The sequence below is a fragment of the Rhamphochromis longiceps genome, linkage group LG16 (genome assembly GCF_057381845.1).
Source record: "Rhamphochromis longiceps isolate RC_006_pf linkage group LG16, R_longiceps_female_GT1.1, whole genome shotgun sequence".
In the NCBI taxonomy this organism is placed as follows: domain Eukaryota; kingdom Metazoa; phylum Chordata; class Actinopteri; order Cichliformes; family Cichlidae; genus Rhamphochromis; species Rhamphochromis longiceps.
In genome coordinates, this window is record NC_140572.1 from 4,658,968 (window position 1) to 4,680,352 (window position 21,385).

The following is a 21,385-nucleotide window of genomic DNA, read 5'->3' on the forward strand; positions in this document are numbered from 1 at the left end:
GAAGGTCGCGCGCTGGACGGATCAATCGGTGGCCGCGTTACAGGACGCACTCGATGACGCAGACTGGGGCATGTTCAGAAACAGCTCCGACGATGACGTCAACGTGTTTACGGAAGCGGTTGTGGGATTCATCGGGAAACTAGCGGATGATACCGTGGAGACAAAGACTATCACAACGTTTCCCAACCAGAAGCCGTGGGTGGATAAAACCATCCGCGACGCTCTGAGATCCCGCACCGCTGCCTACAACACGGGACTCATGACGGGGGACATGGACCCGTACAAAGCCGCGTCATATAACGTGCGGAGGGCGGTGAAAGAGGCGAAGCAGCGCTACGGGAGGAAACTAGAGTCACAACTCCAACAGAGTGACTCTAGGAGCCTGTGGCGGGGACTAAGGACAATAACGGACTATAAAGCACCAACAACCGGTATGACGAACGCGGCCGTGACTCTGGCAGACGAGCTGAACACTTTCTATGCTCGCTTCGAGGCTGCAGCTAAGGTCTCCAACAATGCTTGTGTTAGCGGCGCTAACGGCTGCAGACAGGAAGATACTGCCAGCACCGGAAACGTGCTCGTCATCTCCGAGCATGAAGTAAGGAGAGCCTTCAAGAGAGTGAACACCAGGAAAGCAGCAGGACCAGACGGCATCCCAGGTCGTATCCTCAGAGACTGCGCATACCAGCTAGCTCCTGTGTTCACTGAGATATTCAACATCTCTTTATCTCAGTCGGTGATCCCCACATGCTTCAAAGAGTCCATCATTGTTCCTGTCCCGAAGAAACCCCACCCTGCTTCTCTCAATGACTATCGCCCTGTAGCCCTCACCTCAGTAGTGATGAAGTGCTTTGAACGCCTGGTCAGAGACTTCATCATTTCTTCACTACCAGACACACTGGACCCACTACAGTTCGCTTACCGTCCAAATCGTTCCACAGACGATGCCATCTCTCATCTCCTCCACACATCACTCACTCACTTGGACACTAGAAGGGGGAATTATGTTAAAATGCTCTTCATAGACTACAGCTCTGCATTTAACACCATAATTCCCTCCACACTCACCACCAAGCTGGAGCATCTGGGACTCAGCTCATCTATGTGTCAGTGGATCTCCAACTTCCTAACTGGCAGACCACAGGCAGTAAGGATGGGCGGACATGTCTCAGCCTCCACCACTCTCAGCACTGGAGCCCCCCAGGGGTGTGTTCTGAGCCCCCTGCTGTACTCTTTGTACACATATGACTGTGTGGCCACTACCAGCTCCACCACCATCATCAAGTTTGCTGACGACACCGTCGTGGTGGGCCTGATCTCTGATAACAACGAGACGGCCTACCTGAAGGAGATTAGGAATCTGGAGAACTGGTGCCAGGGGAACAACCTCCTTCTAAACGTCAGTAAGACAAAGGAGCTGATAGTGGACTTCAGCACTAAGCAGGAGAGGAACTACCAGACCCCCGTCATCAACGAGTGCCCAGTGGAGAGAGTGGACAGCTTCAAATACCTCGGAGTTCACATCACGCAGGACCTGTCATGGTCCTGTCACATCAACACCGTGGTGAAAAAGGCCCGACAGCGTCTCTACCACCTCAGACGCTTGAGAGACTTCCAACTGCCCTCCAAGGTGCTCAGGAACTTTTACTCGTGCACCATAGAGAGCATCCTGGCGGGAAACATCTTAACCTGGTTCGGGAACAGCACCATGCAGGACAGACGAGCTCTACAGAGGGTTGTGCGGTCAGCTGAGCGCACCATCCGCTCCGAGCTCCCTGACCTGCACTCAATCTACAGCAGGCGGTGCTGGACCAAGGCCAGGAAGATCGTGAAGGACCTCAGCCATCCCAACAACAGACTGTTCTCTCTGTTGAGGTCAGGAAAGCGATTCCGCTCCCTGAAGACCAACACAGAGAGACTGAGGAGGAGCTTCTTCCCGCAGGCGATACGGTCTCTCAATCACACCACCACACAGTACTGACCCACACATACAGTTCTTACACACACTGGACATTCTGGACTTTGGTTTTGCACAACACTGGTCACTATATTCTTCATTTCCAGTTAATACTTGTACAGCTGCTGTTATTGTGTATATATTTATTTATATTTAGATTTCTTCATACATTCTTATATAGTTCTATATTGTGTATTGTGTATTTTGTTGTACAGTTATTTTATTTTCAACTTTAATTTATATATTTTATCTTATTCTTCCCAGTTAAATTTACCCTTCATTCTAATTTGTGTTGTACAGTTATTTCATTTTTAACCTTAATTTATATTTTATTCCTTCCTAGTTAAATTTACCCTTTTTAATTTTTCATATTTATTTCCTATCTTATTCATAGCCTTTTCCTTTTTTGTTTTCTTTAGGTCACGAGCAGTTGTCCAAGCATTTCACTACATATCGTACTGTGTATGACTGTGTACGTGACAAATAAAATTTGAATTTGAATTTCATGGCCTTGCCATGAAAGGAGTGTGGGGAGCCACAGCCCTGTCCTTTATGGTATCAAGCAGGTATGGAGGAGATCAAAACTCCAGACATCCAGAGGCCCCCAGAACACAAGAGACCAAGGAAGACCCACAGAGGGGAAGCTGTGCCACTGTCCCAGTAAGAGCTAAGGAGAGTCCCAGATGAGGGCTCATTCAGCAGCCGCGGAGCAGAAGCCAGGGGGAGTTGCAGTGACGCGCCCGTGAGCTCCGCCGGCAGCCAGCTGTGCCTGAGTGACTGAGCCCCAGGCCGAGAGGCCGGGGGCACCCCACCTCTGAAATGGCCCGAGCGAGCCCCAATAAGCGGCCGCCAAGGAGTGAGCCGGTGTGTACCCGGACGCCCACCCCCAGATACAAAGAACCACCAACGCACCGACACCCGAGGGAGTCTGCCACCGGCAGGGGAAGTGGGGTGATAACTGTGGTGTGATAACTGTGTCTGATAGAATGAAGAGTAGACTGATATATGAAATATTCCTTTATTGGGTGAGAAAATCAGACCATGTCATAACTGCTTTAAGTCACACAGAATAGATATCAGAGCCTTAAACAGGCTGACTTCTGCTAAATGGGTCAAACTGGGCAGAAAGTCTACAAACACATAACATCCTTATAGAATATGATGTAACACTATAGATCAACTTAGCTCAGAATATATAAAGCATATAAACAGTTACAGCAATATGATGCAACAAACACAGCAGTGCTACTGATCCAAAATACTCAAAGCTTCATAGAACTGAAACCAACATTTATTTTTAGCTCCATTCTGCTGCTGATACAGACTTTAGGTTTCTGAACATTAAACTTGTTGCTGCCTTTCATAGTGTGTAACTTGAAGGCCCTGAGTACTTTCTCCCACACTGAAAACACTGGGATGATCACATTATTTGAACATTACCTAATAAGACTGATTCATCAGGGCTGCAAAGCCTCACAGATGATGTGCAGCAGTGGGTCCCTCAGTCTGTCCTCACTCTGGACACTTGCAGTCGTCACACATGGAAATCAAATGTGTGATAAGCTGCAGGATTCAAACACAAGTGTAACTTATAAACACATGTTCATACTTTTATTCCACAATCAGAGAGAAAGAAACAGAGAGAGAGTGCAGGACAGACAGACAGGTGACAGTCTCAGGTGTACACACTGCTACACAACAGCACCAGAGAAGCAGGATTTAGTGTTTGTGTTATTACGAGTGTAAACAAGAAGAGTTCCAGATGGTGCAGTGGACACATGTGTGACTGCTGTGATTAAAGCATCTTTCTTTCAGCTTAACGAGTGAACCGTCAGCTCGTTCAAACACACGTTAAAGTGCGTTTGGCTCGACACCACCGAACAGAGGCAGCAATATAACACAGCTAACATTAACAGTGCAGTGAATCCTGCTTGTGCCGTGATGTTCAGGACTGCAAACCGAGCAGCATCACTGACTTTCAGCTTGTTGTGTTTGTGGATATATGACTGACTTTAATTATCCACAAAATCATCACATTCTCTGTCAGATTAAGGTCGACTATTGAACGGCGTATATTTTAAAGGCTTTAAAACCAAGTTAACGCTGAAAGTACAAACATCACTAATGTCACATAACTGCCGACAAGGCATAGCTATGGCTATGAAATGCTCTTTGTGTATCACTTCTTCATTATGAAAGATGTCATTAATGCACTAGTAATGTCTCATCTGGAGTATTGTTCAATCATTTGGTCAGCAGCTAATAAGACAGATCTTAACAGACTTCAGTTAGTCCAGAATAAGGCGTCCAGATTAGTGTGAAGATGTTCATACTATACTAATATTGATAAAATGCATAATAACCTTTCTTGGCTTCCTGTACAGGCTAAAATATTCTATGGCTTACTTGTAGTTCTAAAGAAAGCAATTCTGTTAAACACACCACATTTATTCTGCTCAGCTGCAGTATCCAGATGAAATACATCATCATATTACACAGTTTTCAACAAGCTGCAATTTAGTAAATGCTCGAGTTAAAAGTAACGTTTTGTAAAACTGTTACATTTAGAGCAACTTTTAAGTGGAATAAGTTGCCTTAAAAAATTAGAGAATTATTCAAAACTTCAATGAACACTTAAAAGCCGATTTACAGAGCTTTTAGTTGTTGTAAATATTGTAAGACATGATTTGTTTTTGAAATTTGTGTAATGTGCCTCAATGTTATTGATATTATTATTATTATTATTGATTGCTTATATTTGAACAATTGTGAAACCTCACTGTGGATGTAAGAGTGAAATTATGTGGATATCTTGAATCCACTTTATTGTGTAATATTTTATGTGAGTATTTGACGGAAGACGAGCAACATCTGTTGTGGAAGCTAACGGGGTTCCTTTAGAATAAACAAACATAGGATTTATTATCACTGAATAATTCTGTATAAATCTATACAAATTATAGAAATATGTAATAGGAAACAACAAAATAATCTAAATTATAAAATAGAGTGTGTGTGTGTGTGTGTGTGTGTGTGTGTGTGTGTGTGTGTGTGTACAATCAGGAGGGATGGGCATGATTTTAGTGTTTGAACAGTCATGAATTATCTTTAACAGCAGGTTGGATGTAATGTGTTAGAACTACCAGCAGGTGGGGATAAGAGACCTTTAAGGTGTTTGGTGCCACGCTCCACCTTCAGGTTTAAAACTAGTGTTAATGGAGTTTGAAGGTTGAGTTTGTTCCACGACTGCATTTCACTCACTGCCTCTGTTTGTATCTCTGTCACTGCAGGACCAACATGGAGCCAGAAGTCAGCGCTCTCAGGAGGCCGACAAACCTCACAGAAGAAAGGGAGAGAAAAAACACACCTGTGACGAGTGTGGGAAGGGTTTTACTCTGAGGGCTAAACTAAAACGGCATCAGGTCATCCACACTGGAGAGAGACCGTTCAGCTGTGACTTGTGTGGAAATTCTTTTTCCTTGAAGGGTTACCTAAAACAACACCAACTCATCCACAGTGGAGTTAAAGCGTACAGCTGTGATCAGTGTGGCAGAGCTTTTACTCGCAGTAGCCACTTACAGAGTCATCTAGTTACCCACTCTGGAATTAAGCCATACAGCTGTGATCAGTGTGGCAGAGCTTTTACTCGCAGTAGCCACTTACAGAGGCATCTAGTTACCCACTCTGGAATTAAGGCATACAGCTGTGACGAGTGTGGGATGGGTTTTACTGAGAAGGCTTCACTAAAACAGCATCAGGTCATCCACACTGGAGAGAGACCGTTCAGCTGTGACTTGTGTGGAAAGTCTTTTTCCTTGAAGCGTTACCTAAAACAACACCAACTCATCCACAGTGGAGTTAAAGCGTACAGCTGTGATCAGTGTGGCAGAGCTTTTACTGACAGTAGCACCTTACAGAACCATCTAGTTACCCACTCTGGAATTAAGGCATACAGCTGTGACATCTGTGGAAAAACTTTCAGCCAGAGAGGGAACCGAAATACACACCTACGCATTCACACCAGACATGATGTGTACTGCTGTGAACAGTGTGGCAAATACTTTACAACAGACGCACACTTACAACAACACATGTTTACCCACACTGAGGAGAGACCTTATCAATGTGACCTGTGTGAGAAGACTTTTAAAGCTCCACATGACCTGAGACGACACCAACAGATCCACACCAGAAAGAGACTCTACAAGTGCAGCTACTGTGAGGTATGTATTTATATTGTTATCTTGTCATTTTAGCCTGACTGTTTGGAACAACTCTGCTCATTAAACTGTGTTAGCATGTTAGCAATTCTACTGCATGGAAAAGCAGCTCTGAGTGATTATTCAGATTTTCCTTTCAGTTATGATTTTAGTATTACTGTAGTATTATGGTGGTAGTATTGTAGTTATTGCAGCCCAGTAAACTGAGTGTGTTAACTGAAACAGTCAAATGTAGTTGGACGTCTGCAGAGATGCTCTTTATTTCAGGCGACGTTCAGGATACAAATGTTGAAGGACTGACTTACACTGTCTTTGTGTCTTTGTTTAGAAGCAGAGCGACACAGATGGATCCAGTTCTCAACCCTGTCATCACTGTGGTGGTGGGAAAGACTTTCATTGTGACCTCTGTGGAAAAACTTTCAGTCGGCAAAATACCCTAAAAGTACATCAACGTAGACACACTGGAGACAAACTGAAATACTGCAAAGAATGTGGGAGAAGCTTCACCACACCAAGTGAGTTAAAAAAACATGAACTGATTCACAGTGGGGTTAAAAAGCACCTCTGTGATCAGTGTGGGTCATCCTTCACCACTGCAGGTCAGCTTAAATCACACAAAGGAGTCCACACAGGAGAGAAACCACACAAGTGCAGACACTGTGACAGAAGCTTCTCACATTCAGGTAATCGTAACATTCATGAACGTGGACACATGGAAGGAAACTACAGCTGTGACCAGTGTGACAAGAGCTTCAGGAATCTCAGATCATACTCTGCACACAAACGATCCCACGTTACTAATAAACTGTTTCACTGTTACCAATGTGCCCAAACATTCACCTCATTGTCTGCTCTGTGCAAACATCAGCGTGATCACTCAGGGCTGAAATCACTCCCATCACTGGATCACAGTGAATCTGAAGACACAGAAAGATCCTCTGGTTTCTGTGTCAGACTCAAAAAGCTTGAGATCAGGCTCCACAGACTTCAGATAGAATCATTTAAACTTGTGTTGAACTGAACTGGTTGCTGGGCTGAACTTCTACATAATACAGATCTACATGGGATCTTCTTTTCTGTTGTTTTACTGAGTCAGTTTTGTCCTTTTTTCTCTGTCCTGGTTTTGCTCGTCTGTAAATGATTGAAACTCAGTCAAATAGTTCATTGTTCTCCAGCAAAACGTTTTGGAAACTCATGTTTAACCTTTAAAACTCTGACATGTTTTAGCACACAAGGCTTCATCAGGGAGTTCACTCATGATTGGACCATGAGAACAAAGGTTTTTAGTTCTTTCAAAGAGAGTCTTGGAGATGTTGATGTTTCTGTTTTTCTGAAACCACCTGAAAGAAAAACTATTTTTCTTGCTTTATGTAGTGTGGAAGTTTTTAATGTTTCTTCATCTGTGATGTTCTTGAATGTGTTCACGTGAAGATGGTACAAATAAACTGTCCTTTCAGCTTTAGCTCCTAATTTATTCATTATTTATGGATGTAGCACAGCAGCCGTCTCTTGATTAACACATGGAGGGCTCGGGATCTGATGGTGTCGTCTCCCTAATTTGCCCACTCAGTAAATCTCACTCATGGCCAAGAAATTGAAATAAACCTTGTTTCCCTGCTGGATAGTGATCCACTGTAACTCTGCTCCTCCTTCCTGTTTAGGATTTCTGTGGCTGAAGTAAAATTCCCTCCATCCATCACTTATCCCAGCTAACCCAAAGTGAAATAAAGTTTTGCTGGTCTTAAAAAAGCATTACAATAATGGGCATTACCAATGCAAACTGAATGATGCAGAAGATGAAAGAAGAGACTTTGATCAGTTAATAAAGCTCATGGTCTGGATTCATTGTGGCTGCTACACAGATACTTCTGGGTCACTTCTCTCTTTTTTTTTTTTTTTTTTTTTTTTTTTTTCTAAATGACATCAGAAACAGCAGTATGCGACATTACGTGATGGCAGAGCTTCAGTTCATCCTTTGTCATTTTTTTTTTTTTTTTTTTTAATAAATAGGACAGGGGGAATGAATGAGAGAGAGAGGGGGAGAGAAAGAAAGAAAACCAAAGGGGAGAAGAGACGGTGAGAAGGGGGGGGAAGAGAGACAAAAAAAAAAAAACTCCTGGGTCACCTGTATGGAGAAAAAAAAAACAAACAAACAAACAAACAAACAGAGGAGACAGCAAACAACAAAGAGCAACATAATAATAGAGAAAACAAAGCACCATCACAATAAACTAGCTAGTCATAGATATCAGTATTTACTAAGTAATAAACAATATTGTGCAGCACGCAAGATAGACAGCGCACAGTGTGCTTTGAGGCAGCAGCCAAGAAAGCTTTAGTCCGCGTCTGTGAATACCCATGTGTGCATACCTGTGTGGATCAGCATGCTTGCATTCCAAAGGTTTCTCCATGTAATGATCTGCTAGGGAGTGTGGGGGGGGCCTCAGCCCCGTCCTCCAGGGTGTGAAGCGGGTATGGAGGAGATCAAAACTCCAGACATCCAGAGGCCCCCAGAACACAAAAGACCATGGAAGACCAACAGAGGGGCAGCCGCGCCACTGTTCCAGTAAGAGCTGAGGAGAGTCCCAGATGAGGGCTCACTCAGCAGCCGCGGAGCAGAAGCCAGGGGGGGTTGCAGTGACGCGCCCGTGAGCTCCGCCGGCCCCCAGCTGCGCCTGAGTGACCGAGCCCTAGGCCGAGAGGCCGGGGGCACCCCACCTCCAAAGGGGGCCCGAGCGAGCCCCAGGCCCCAGGCCCCGACAAGCGGCCGCCAAGGAGTGAGCCGGTGTGTACCCGGACGCCCACCCCCAGACACAAAGAACCACCAACACACCGACACCTGAGGGAGTCCGCCACCGGCAGGGGAAGTGGCGGTGGGTGGAGATAGGCCTCCAAACCTTGGAGGGCCTGAGGTGTCCCCAGAGAGGTGGCGTCTGATACCCAACCTGACATATAGACACAGACATACAGGCACACACAGACACAAACATCCATTCCCACCCTCATGCTCTCATATGCACTCACTCCACACTCAACCAACGTGGAGACAGACATAAAGAGACGCTGTACACACAATCACACTCCCCAAGCGTACTCTACAATCCGGGTCTAGGTACCCTTGCCCCTGGAGGGGGGAATTGCACCCAGACCCAGGTGGTGTTACCCTTTTCCCTGCGGTGGGGAGAGGCAGACCACCCCGACTCCGCAGCAGCAGGGAGGCCCCACACCCCAGACCGCAGTCGGACGGCCAACTCCTCCTACTAGCCCTCCCGCTCCAGCAGGCCGCAGAGAATGGGGGTGGGAGAAGACTCCAAACCTCCCTCCACCCGCTCATTGTAGTGTTGATGCATATGTGTTCTAAGGTGCAATTAAAACCCAGGAGGGCATGGAGCTACCTGCCAAGGAGCAGCAGGTAAGCGCATAGTCCCTCCTGCTAACCCTCAATGACTAAGTGTATTTAAAATTGAGAGGTGGGCAACGACGTCAGGGGTGAGGTATACACCCTGATGGTGATTTGGACTCCGTGATTGTGCCCACCCCCAAGATCCTATATGTATGTGTAATGAGAGTGTGAATAATGTGAATGTCTAAGATGTGGGATAAAATTGAGGCAGAGGCAGCCAGAAGGGGACGGGGGGGGGGTATCCTCCTCTGCACCCTGGTGACATACCCCCACTCCAAGGCCCTGCATGTGTGGGTGGTTGTGGAGGAGCGGGAAGAGGGAGGCAGCTGGAGATGGGGAGGGAAGGAAGGGAGGGGCAGGTAACCCCTCCCTGGGGCCAGCTGGGTCACTTCTCTCAGTTAGGAACCTTCCTCACCAAACTGACTGTTGGACCACACCCCTGGTTTCATGAGAAATTGTTTCAGCCATGATTTCTCTTCCTGTATTTCAGAGTAAAGACTGAAGTGACAAATGGAAGCATGTTTAAAAAACACAATGTGAGAGAGACGTTGAGGTCCTTAGAAGTTACCCTGGGTTTTTCTGTCACCCTGCTAGATGTTACACACCTTGTTATTGGACTGATTTCTACTGCTGGACTACTCCTGCGGAGAGTAACAATACTCTTACTAATTAGCTTTCTGTATAATATTGGTGACGCTGAGCACGTTTCCAAGGCTACCGTCTGTCGGGCAGTCAGGAATGTTACAGTTGCACTGAAACGTCTCCTGTACTCGTTTGTGGTGTTCCCCGGTCATAGACCCACAAGATTCATCAAAGAGGGATGCCACAAAATTGCAGGTATCAGGATGACCAAAACTTAATTTATGATGTGGTGATACTTGAACTACTACTTAAATTTTACATTTATTTTCAGGGTTCCCAGGCGTGATTGGCTGTACAGATGGCACTCGCATTCCAATCATTGCTCCTTCAGTAAATGAAGGAGACTATGTGAACAGGAAGTCTTTCCACAGCATTAATGTACAGGTACATAGTTCCCTGTAGCATTTCAAACTAACAAATTATTTCATCATAGTAATGGATGCTAATTTGTGTTCTCTGCACTGTGAAGATCATATATGATGCTGCCAACATTATCACAAATGTGGAAGCCAAGTGGCCAGGCTCTGTCCATGACTCACAAATATTCCATGAATGTACACTGAGCACAAAATTTGGACATGGTGAGTTGAGAATACCTTAAAATATATAAAGACCAATTGCTTCAGGGACATTTGAACTGAAGTGTATCCTTCTGTCTTAGGAGAGTCCACTGGCTACTTGCTTGGTGATAGGGGGTATCCATGTTTACCCTATTTGCTTACCCCTTACCCTGACCCTGAACCGGGCCCACAGCAGCGATATAATCTGGCTAATTGCAGGACAAGAGCCAGAGTTGAAATGACTATCGGAATGCTTAAGGCCCGGTTCCAGTGCCTGCAAAGACTCAGGGTCACCCCAGAAAGGGCATGTGACATTATTGTGGCATGTGTGATTCTTCACAACATTGCCACAATTAGAGGAGAACACTGTCCTTCTGAACCAAACATCAGCAGTGATCCAAACCATGAACATCCTGACCCTCCCACGGACATACAAGATGGAAGAGCAGTCAGAGACACCATATGTCACAATCATTTCTTTTGACCCATCACCTCAACATGTTGAAAGAAGAATAAACAGATTTTTTGTTCAACTGGCTTTATTGGTCGCCTGTATTTCCTGTACACAAAGTATTAAAAGATGTAAACCTCATAAAGTGTCTCTGTTGCTTCCTCCTCTGTAACAGCTGTCAATGTTTCTTCATTATTTTCCTGTAGTAAAGAAATAAACAACATTGCTGTTCTACTGTGAACTCATATAATCTGTGGAGTATTACTCACAACTGCATGTTGGTCTGGCTCAACAGGAGGCTGCACCAGATGCAGTACACCACCACCATCAACTGATAGAATATGAGGTTTACACAGGTCACTTATAACTTACAAGGGACCAAATGGCAATTAACAAACATACCAATCACCTTACACTTCATTGTCATTATGCTCTCAAAGACAACCAAGACTGAGGGAAGGCAAAATCAGTAGGAAAATAACTTCACTACAAAATACTCCATTATGGTAAAGAGTTTATCAAATGAATGAGTAGCACTGCAAAGGTGACTGTGAAGAAAGGATGTATGCACATCATGTATTATTTTGAATTTACCCCCTATGTAGGCACTTGTGTCTTGCGGGGTTATTGACTCAGAGGATGTCCCCGCAGAGATGCCTTCGGCCACAGGGCGCCCACTGTTTTGGCTGAGGGCCAACTGCTGAGCCTCTGTGAGTGGTGGTGGTGGAGGACCCCCACCTGTTTTTCGGGCCTCCGCTTTTTTTCTGTTGGCTATAACGGGTCACATTTGAGCACACAGAGTAAGCAAATATGTACTTGTAATGTGCTCAGATAATTTCAATAAGTGCTTACAGAAAGGAAATTAATGTAGCCTCTAACTGCAATTGATTTACATGGGACAAACAGACCAAGCACTATGGCTCATAATACAATTACACCTTACCTGTTTGGACTATATTTTTATATTTCATTTTTACTTGCTGCCAGGAACGTTTGGGGCCTGTTGGGTTGCACCTGTGCTCACATCACATCACAAAATAAAATGTATAAAATAACAAATAAAATAACATATGATAAAATAACGTGTTAAATGGGTGGAAATCCCTAGATCAATGTTTATATTAACACTCACGCATTGACTCTGTCGGCTATGTTTTGCCATGCATGCTCCCTTTCTTTTGCAGCTGTGGCTGTGTTACTTTTTTCCGCGGAATTTGCATGTTATCGGCATATGCTGCCATCAGAATTTCGGCCTCAAGCGCTGTAAAATACATTGACCGCGCCTTCTTTCCCTCCGTCTCCATGGTGACTCGCTTAATCTGTGCTCCGCTTATCAGGGCTTTATGTATCCTCGTCCACGCGCTTAACTTGGGGTTAAAGCAACTCCGCGTTGACTGAACTAATTGTTATCAGCCTTTCTGAAACCGAATATTCCGAGTTGGACAGTTCGGGGTTACTCAACCCTGCGTATCGTTTTTCACTCTGAGTTTTCTAAACCGGCTTCCTGAAACAGGGCCCTGGTGTCAGATCTGCATGCAGTGTCAATGAGACGATCAACAACAGATCAGACAAAACACTCAGGCGGACACTCCTCTGTAGAAGGAAACATGGAAAGTGTGAGGTAATCAGTGCACAACATCACTTTGTATTTCAGGCTGTTTTTATATAGAACTTCAGCACCAATGTAAAAGTTCTGGTTTTAGGAAGATGAAGAACATTTTCAGGAAGGATGCCGTCTGCAAGCAGAGCTGCTTGAACCTCAGCGCTGAGGTCCAGACTACTTCCTGTGAAGCCACGTGATGTAAATCTGCTGCTGTAACTTCACAGTTTACTGAAGCTAAATGCAACGTTACCATATAATCTGTTTTCAACAAAGGTTTCACTCCGTCCGGTGTTGATGGAATGATTCAGGCCGTACTCGTCAGGCTTCCCGTCGACCACACGCATTTCAGTCACAAACCCCGTGACTGACAACAAGAGAAACAGCAGAAGAAAAGATGTGAAAAATACTGGATGATGATGATGGAGGATTAACCGCGGTGGCTAAACTGTTTCCTGTCTTTGTGGGCGTACTCACAGGGAAGTTTCCAGGCACGTCAGTCTTGGTGGCTAAAGTCTCCATTTTCCAACATGTATCGCTACAGGTGCAAAGACACAACATTAATCATCAGTGTAAATATTTTAATGCTGTCCAAACGGTGTTTGCTTTGTCTGTCCTCTCGCACTCACAGAGGAAACGAGGACGCCACCTTCAACCCATCTTCAGTTGGCTCAACCATGGCCGGACTTCCTGTTGGCTTTGTGACAGCAAACCACTTGAAATTAGAGCAAACTGCAGTCAAGCACCACTTACAGCAACCTGTGGACACGCAAATGGAAAGCACTGAGAATCATACAGAAGCATAAGAGCTGTTTATTGTAACACGTGTGTGTGTGTGTGTGTGTGTGTGTGTGTGTGTGTGTGTGTGTGTGTGTGTGTGTGTGTGTGTGTGTGTGTGTGTGTGTGTGTGCACATTAATAATACACTGATGTATGTTAGTTTGATTTATGCTATATCTGAGAAAACAATTGCAGAATTTTACATCAAAGTTTCCAAAGCTGATGTTTTGTTGTTCACACTGTTTTATATTCATATATCTGTGAAGGTTCTCAGTCATCCAGGTCATCGTAGTCAAAGGAGCTTGCAAAGAAAAGCGTCTGGACTTCTTTAAGTTACTTGAAGACGTTTCACCTCTCATCCGAGAAGCTTCTTCAGTTCTAAGGTCAAATGGTGGAGAGTCCCAGATATAAACCTAGTGGGAGTGACCCCCACAGAGGGACAAAAGGACCCCCTGATGATCCTCTAATCGCCTGAGCCAAGGTGTGAAACTGGGTGTGGGTCCCAATCAGCCAGAGTTTCGGGTGTGTTCATTGTGAAACCTGGCCCCACCTTGTCATGCGAATTCCTGAGGTCAGATGGCCCAGGATGTGAGTGGGCGTTAAGGCGTCTGGGAAGGGATCTCAAAACTGGATTATAGATGGCAGAGAGTTGGTGTCGTAAACCCCGCCTCTGTTCAAAGATGGTCGCTCACAGTGGACATAGATGGCTTCTTTCACTCCTCTTTCAAACCATCTGTCCTCTCTGTCCAAAATGTGAACATTGGCATCCTCAAAGAGTGTCCTTTATCCTTAAGATGCAGATGGACAGCTGAGTCTTGTCCTGTGGAGGTGGCTCTTCTGTGTTGTGCCATGCGCTTATGAAGTGGCTGTTTGGTCTCTCCAATGTAGAGGTCTGAGCATTCCTCGCTGCACTGTACAGCAAACACCACGTTGTTAAGTTTGTGTTTTGGCGTTTTGTCTTTCGGGTGAACCAGTTTGTGTCTGAGCGTGTTGTTGGGTCTGAAATGCACCGGGATGTCATGCTTGGAGAAAACTCTCCTGAGTTTTTCTGATACACCGGCTACATAGGGGATGACAATGTTGTTGCGTCTGTCCTTCTTATCCTCCTTCGCTGGTGTCTGGTCTTCTTTTCTTTGCCTCTTTGCTGACTTTAAAAACGCCCATTTAGGATAGCCGCACGTTTTGAGTGCTTCCTTTACATGTGTGTGTTCCTTCTTTTTTCCTTCAGGCTTAGAGGGAACATGTTCTGCTCGGTGGTGTAGGGTCCTAATTACTCCAAGTTTGTGTTCCAGAGGGTGATGGGAGTCAAAGAGGAGGTACTGGTCCGTGTGTGTGGGCTTCCGGTAAATTTCGATGTTGAGGTTGCCGTTCTCTTCAATGTGCACGGCGCAGTCCAGGAAAGGCAAACAGTTGTCCTTTGTGTCTTCCCTGGTGAACTTGATGTTCATCATCAACATATAAAGTCGTTCATAACAAACTGAAAGGCCGGGAGTTTAAAATGCAAACCGATGGAAGCAGCAGTAGAAGACTATAATGTCACAGAGCACACAGTGTCTATTATTGTGTAGACATTTATAAATAAGAGCTTAATAAAGATGCTTAATTTCTTAAGAAATAAACAGGTGGAGGGATCTTTATCAAAAGTGGATGTTGCATCTGTGGCTAAACCACTGTACCCAAAAACTTTAAAAATCTAGTGTGTGTGAGGCTGTGTAAGTAAAGCTTGCCCTTCACACCCGCGTGTAACAAACCATTTGTTGGGGGTTGTGGATTTGACACCTCAGCATTGTGAAAGTGGGGAAACATGTTTCTGGCTGTGCATAAGATTTCTGCTTACAACTTAGAATCTCAGTTCTAAATGAAATTCAGATGTTTTTTTAAGTATGGCTAATGTATTATTTGACTTCTAAGGCATACACACACACACACACACACACACACACACACACACACACACACACACACACACACACACACACGTGCGCGCACACGAACAACACCAACAAAGAGAAGAAGAAGAAGGGGTCGTTTTACTACGCATCATAAAAACGCAATCATTCATCTTCCAACTGTATCTTTCTGTTCTGTCTTTAGAATCATTGGTTTGTGACCTTCCTTCTGTGAGGGCACACACACACACACACACACACACACACACACACACACACACACACACACACACACACACACACACACACACACAATTTTAAGTAGGCAATACGGTTACCATCATCCTGTCTGGTTTATTGAGTGGGTTGAGAACTGATACATAGACGACTGAATTAGTATTATTTTGGGGAACATGAGAGCAGGGTGATCAGAATCTTGCAGCCAGAGTTTAAATGAGTGAAACTGGCAGATTTTTGTTTTGTTTTTGTTTTTGTTTTTGAAGTACGGGTGTTTTCTCACCTATAAGAGAAAGAACATTTTGTGACAAGTCCTAAGACCGGGCTTTTGTATTTTTTCTTTTGTTTTTCAGTTTATTTGTCATTTTTCATTTTATTTTTATTTTTTGAACAGTGCACTGATTTTTGTTTGTGAATTTCTTTTCTTTAAGCAGATCTGCACGTCGGGAAGAAAACCGTTGCGGGTGGGTTTCTCCACATTAAAATGGGCTCTGGAGAAAGCCACTTATTGGGACAAGTCCCTGTCCAAAAAGGATTCAGCGATGTAATCTGATCTAAAGTTCTTCTTTTCTTTTTGAAATGACGTCATTTTGCTGAGAGTGGAAACTAAATGCGACGACAGGTTCCACTATCAGCAAAGAAAGTAAGAATGGATGAATGAATGAATGAATGAATGGAAATAAAACAAACTGACTGACTGGTAAAAGCTGACAAGACTGACTGACTTAACACCATTGCGTGAAGTCAACCCCCACCTGACAAAGGTGTGGATGTATCTCTGTGTGTGTCTCTGTTACAGGAGCAGAAAAATGATAGCAACATCTGAGGTTGCGTGATGGTTTAACCTTTTAAATGCCATTTTTATGTTTGTGAATCTATCAGAGGTGTGTTATTCATGGGCTTGTGGTACTCACAGAAGTTACTGTGAGAAAGTGTGTACACACCTGCGCAGCGCTAACATTTGCATTTTTTCTACAGCATTGCAGTTTTTTATGTGATTTGATGATGTGGTTTTTAGCAGAACAATTGGTGGATGTTTGTTTCTTTATTACAGGTTTTGTTTTCTTTAAGAGTGCATGTAGCATTCAGCAGAAGTGGACAAGTGACATGAGAAAAACAAATAAGGGATGCAGCTTTTATGGAATATTTGAAGATGGGCTATTGAGCTCATAGTGATGAAATGGGTGGAGTGACATTGTTTAAGGGAAGTCACAGATTAAATTGTGGAATAAATTGGGATGATTCATGATTTGGGACAAATTATGGTAATAATAGTGATTTAATGATTGGAGAAAACCTGCACATGATACTTGTCTGTTATGCTGAGTACTTTATCACTTTCATGATCTATAGTTGGTTGCAAATGTGAAGTTTGATTTAGATTGTTTTAGGGAGACTGTGCAACATTCTTATGCATGTCTCATTGGGGAGTTGACACATGGCGAAAGCCGTGTGGCGAGAGGAGTGTTATTTTTTCAATTTGTAGATGTCGTGAGGTGCCAGAGGCAAAGTGGGTGTGGCTGAAGGTCTACAAACGAAAGTGGAACGAGCCCAGGTGGACGGGGGGTCCATTCGAGGTGGAGACCAGGACCTCACACGCGGTCCGACTGAAAGGGAAAGGGGAAACCTGGTACCACTGGAGCTAGTGTGCTGTAGCGGAAGAGCCTAAGAGGTCGGAAAGGCTCTCTGCAAAGGAAAAGAGGGGGAACTCGGCTGAGACCCCCCTACATGGATCCCAGCCCAGGGACAGAATAAATCCCTGATCCATGCAACGACTGAAGGGTAGTCTACCCCGGAAGTTGAAGAAAGAAGAGTAAGAGAGAATCACCTGACTCAGAAGATAAAGGTTTAAAAATAATAATAACAATAACGACGAAAACAAAAGTAAATAAAAACAAAAACAAAAAGACAAAACAAAACAAAAGAACAAGTGAGATTACATTGGACAAAAGCGATGAGAGAAGTAACTAAAATGGGGTTATGGGGAAAGTGGAGAGCAATGGTAGTGTTAGGAGTGATAACTGTTGTGATTGTAACTGTGATTTTTCTTGCAAGTGAATTGCCCAGAGACAGACCTGAATCCATTCCAGCAACTCCACCATCACAGGCCACGGTGGAGCGAACCAAACGTAGTGAAACAGGTAAATCAGATGAGTGTTTGGATTATTATGGCGGTGTAGAGTTGGACTACGTTAAAGGGTCCACAATCTCGTATGCATTTGATCTTTGTGCTGTCATTAAATGCAAGGGCTTACTGAACAGTTGAGTCCAACGTCTTTAATGGCAGTACTAAATCGGATGGCGTTAGATATGTTGTTGGGATAAAAAGGGGGCGTTTGGGGATATGTATTGTACTTTCATTCCAAATAACACAGTTCCCGACGGCTCTGTGACCCGAGTTCTGGAAGGCCTAAAGACGTCCACCGCAGTGTATGAGCATTCGGGATTAGATGACCTGTTGGAAGCGTGGACGACCTCTGTCTTTGGGCAATGGAAAGATTTTATTACGTATGTCAATTATGGTTTCTTTGTCTGTTTTCATTGCAGTATTAGTGACATGTGGGTGTTGTTGTGTGCCTTGTATCAGAGCCTTGTTCGTAAGACTCATCAATCGTGCTGTGGGAGAGTCTGATACAAAGGCCGACACCATGATGCCACTTTTGGGAAATGGGGAGTCACAGTATGAAAACATTATGGTGAAAGATTTAGTTTAGTTTTATCTGCCATGGAGCAGATAAAAAAGGGGGACTTGTAGGAATGTTTAGCTTATTTTAGAGTTTAGAAATATGTTATCATAGAATGTAGAATTATTGTAGGGACACTGTTTGTAAAGTAATAAAGGCCTCACTCTCTTGTGAAGTTAGGAGTAGATTTTAGAAGGCTTCTCCCCCACTGAGTGGAAATTCCCCAGAGGATGCAAGGTAGGGGTTTATGACCTCTAGGGAGTCATCTACCCCCACAGTGTTTTAACTGTTGTGTTTGCTGATCTTACATGTGGAAAACAACACGTGATGTTTGTGAAGTTCTACAATGATCATTGTTCTCACAGCATTTTGAGTGGGAACAGTTCAAACTGGGAGTAGTGGGAGTTATTTACTGATTGAAACAAGCTGACGATGTGACGATGAAGATCAGCAGCTCAGCTGATCAATGAACTGACATCTATCAGTCGTTTCATGAGATGAAGTCATCAGCAGACATTTGTTCTGACTGTGTGATGAATGTCAGAACGTCAGGGCTCTGCTTTAGTCACTGCTTGATGATCATTGGCTCATTGTTGAATCCAGGGCCCAGTCTGACCTCTGACCTTTGCTGCAGGTCTTCTGTGTTATCTCCACTTTCATGTCTGATCTTCTGCTGTATCGTCCAAAATAAACATCTGGATCATTTCCAACACTTCAGCAGATCTTTAGTTTGGGCAGTGCAGCACAGAATAACACATATTGTACTATACTGCCCACTTCCTGATCTTATTGGATCTGTGTGTGAGGTTGGTGAAGGAAACACATGTTTACTGAGTGAGTCGCTGCCATTAGGAACTAGTTTTTATATCACAGCCTGGAAATCACACAGGACCATTTCTGCAAGTGAAAAGTCGTCATTGGAGGAAAATGATTGTGTAGTTTTTTTTTTTTGCCTGTCCCGTTTGGCTCTTTTTATTATTATTATTTTAATTATTGTCTAAAGACGAAGAAAGATGCCCAACGGATTTACTTCACCAAATGGTCCATTTGATTCACCTTTTATTGTTTATTTTATTTTCACTTGTTAAATACGGGACAGACTTGACTGGGGAAAGAAAGAGGGAAAGAAAAACAGCGGGGAAGAGGGACGGTGATAAAGGGCAAAAAACAAAAAACCAACATAACAAACAGACAAAAAATACATCCATCGATCAAAATGCATCTATCGATCACCTGTTGAGAAAGAAAAAAGAGAAAACAAGCAAAAAAAGAGAGCAACATAATAAACAACATCACGATGATCTATGGGAATATGACAGTAAATACTAAATATTAAACATTATTGTGCAGCACATAAGATCAACAGAACACAGTGTGCTTTGAGGTAGGAGCCAAAAAGGGTGTAGTTTGTGGGTGTGATCACCCGTGTGTACACCTGTGAGCATGGACGCGCTTGTTTTTAAAAGGTTCCTTCATGTAATGATCTGCTAGAGGGTGTGGGGGGGCCACAGCCCCGTCCTCCAGGGCATGAAGCAGGTATGGAGGAGATCAAAACTCCAGACATCCAGAGGCCCCCAGAACACAAGAGACCAAGGAAGACCAACAGAGGGGCAGCCGCGCCACTGTCCCAGAAAGAGCTGAGGAGAGTCCCAGATGAGGGCTCATTCAGCAGCCACGGAGCAGAAGCCAGGGGGGGTTGCAGTGACGCGCCCGTGAGCTCCGCCGGCAGCCAGCTGTGCCTGAGTGACCGAGCCCCAGGCCGAGAGGCCGGGGGCACCCCACCTCCGAAGTGGCCCGAGCGAGCCCCAGGCTCCAGGCCCCGATAAGCGGCCGCCAAGGAGTGAGCCGGTGTGTACCTGGACGCCCATCCCCAGACACAAAGAACCACCAACGCACCGACACCTGAGGGAGTCCGCCACTGGCAGGGGAAGTGGTGGTGGGGCGTCTGATACCCAACCTGACATATAGACACAGACATACAGACACACACAGACACAAACATCCATTCCCCCCCTCATGCTCTCATATGCACTTACTCCACACTCAACCGACGTGGAGACAGACATAAAGAGACGCTGTACACACGATCACACTCCCCAAGCGTACTCTACAAACCGGGTCTAGGTACCCTTGCCCCTGGAGGGGGGAACTGCACCCAGACCCAGGTAGTGTTACCCTTTTCCCTGCGGTGGGGAGAGGCATATATATATATATATATATATACAGTGTTGGGGAGTAATGGAATACATGCACCGCCGTTACGTATTTAAAATACAAAATATGAGTAACTGTATTCCGTTACAGTTACCGTTTAAAAAGGTGGCATTTAGAATACAGTTACTTTGTTGAAGTAAATGGATTACACGGCGGTACTTCCCTGTTTCATATTGTGGCGGTCAGGACAATTTGGGTTTTGTTTGACAGCTGTGATGTTCTTATGTTCTAGGTGGCAGCATTACGGTTGCCATGGTTAGAGGGTGACACTCTCTCTCTCTGCGTGTTTCCTGGGTGAGAGAGCGCCTTTTTGTTGTTGTTGTTGTTGTGCTAAGCTAACAGGCAGAATATAAATAAATAAAATAAAATATCCTGGCTATAACAGTTTGGGTCAAATTGCAGATGTTCCAGATGTTCTGAGTCTGTCTGTGTTTCATGTTAACATGTAGATGTTGGACCAAAGTGAAGCTTTTTGATGTGACTGCAGGAATGTGAAGTGTAACTCTGAGCTGTAGGAAATGAAACTAAACGGACTTTTTCTCCTTTATTTATAGGAAAGTGTAGGAGAGCAACAGATGAACAAGCGTTACTGTAACAGGAAACATCAGAGGACCTTTATGTTCATCATCATCACTGTTTCCTTGTTCTGTCACAAACACACACTTCCTGCTCTCTCTCTGATGGATCTGATTGGCTGTTTCATTCACAGGAGGCCAGGGCGTCACACAAACAGCTTTAACTGCACAACG

The 21,385-nt window shown here is 44.4% G+C and overlaps 3 protein-coding genes and 1 long non-coding RNA gene across 7 annotated transcripts in view; 3 read left to right on the plus strand and 1 right to left on the minus strand.

Annotated features, from left to right (window-relative positions):
- Positions 1 to 7,639, plus strand: part of LOC146650434 (uncharacterized) — a 95,112-nt gene extending 87,473 nt beyond the window's left edge. For 3 of the 4 annotated variants that reach the window (XM_085385489.1, XM_085385488.1, XM_085385487.1), the window contains 2 exons: positions 5,248 to 6,180; positions 6,506 to 7,639. In XM_085385489.1, coding sequence (XP_085241615.1) covers positions 5,248 to 6,180; positions 6,506 to 7,198 — 1,626 coding nt within the window. In that variant the 3' untranslated portion in view covers positions 7,199 to 7,639. Of the gene's footprint in view, positions 1 to 2,513; positions 2,822 to 5,247; positions 6,181 to 6,505 lie in introns of those variants that run through there. The other variant, XM_085385486.1, reaches the window with a different exon arrangement.
- LOC146650428 (uncharacterized) overlaps positions 1 to 21,385 on the minus strand; it is a 387,448-nt gene that overhangs the window by 270,415 nt on the left and 95,648 nt on the right. The window lies entirely within an intron of this gene.
- The window catches only part of LOC146650432 (protein NLRC3-like), a 241,341-nt gene that overhangs the window by 136,648 nt on the left and 83,308 nt on the right, over positions 1 to 21,385 (plus strand). The gene's annotated exons all lie outside the window — the stretch shown is intronic.
- The window catches only part of LOC146650439 (uncharacterized), a 153,374-nt gene continuing 144,470 nt past the window's right edge, over positions 12,482 to 21,385 (plus strand). The window contains exon 1 of the mRNA XM_085385460.1: positions 12,482 to 12,753. The gene's annotated coding sequence lies outside the window, so the exon portion shown is untranslated. The remainder of the gene's footprint in view (positions 12,754 to 21,385) is intronic.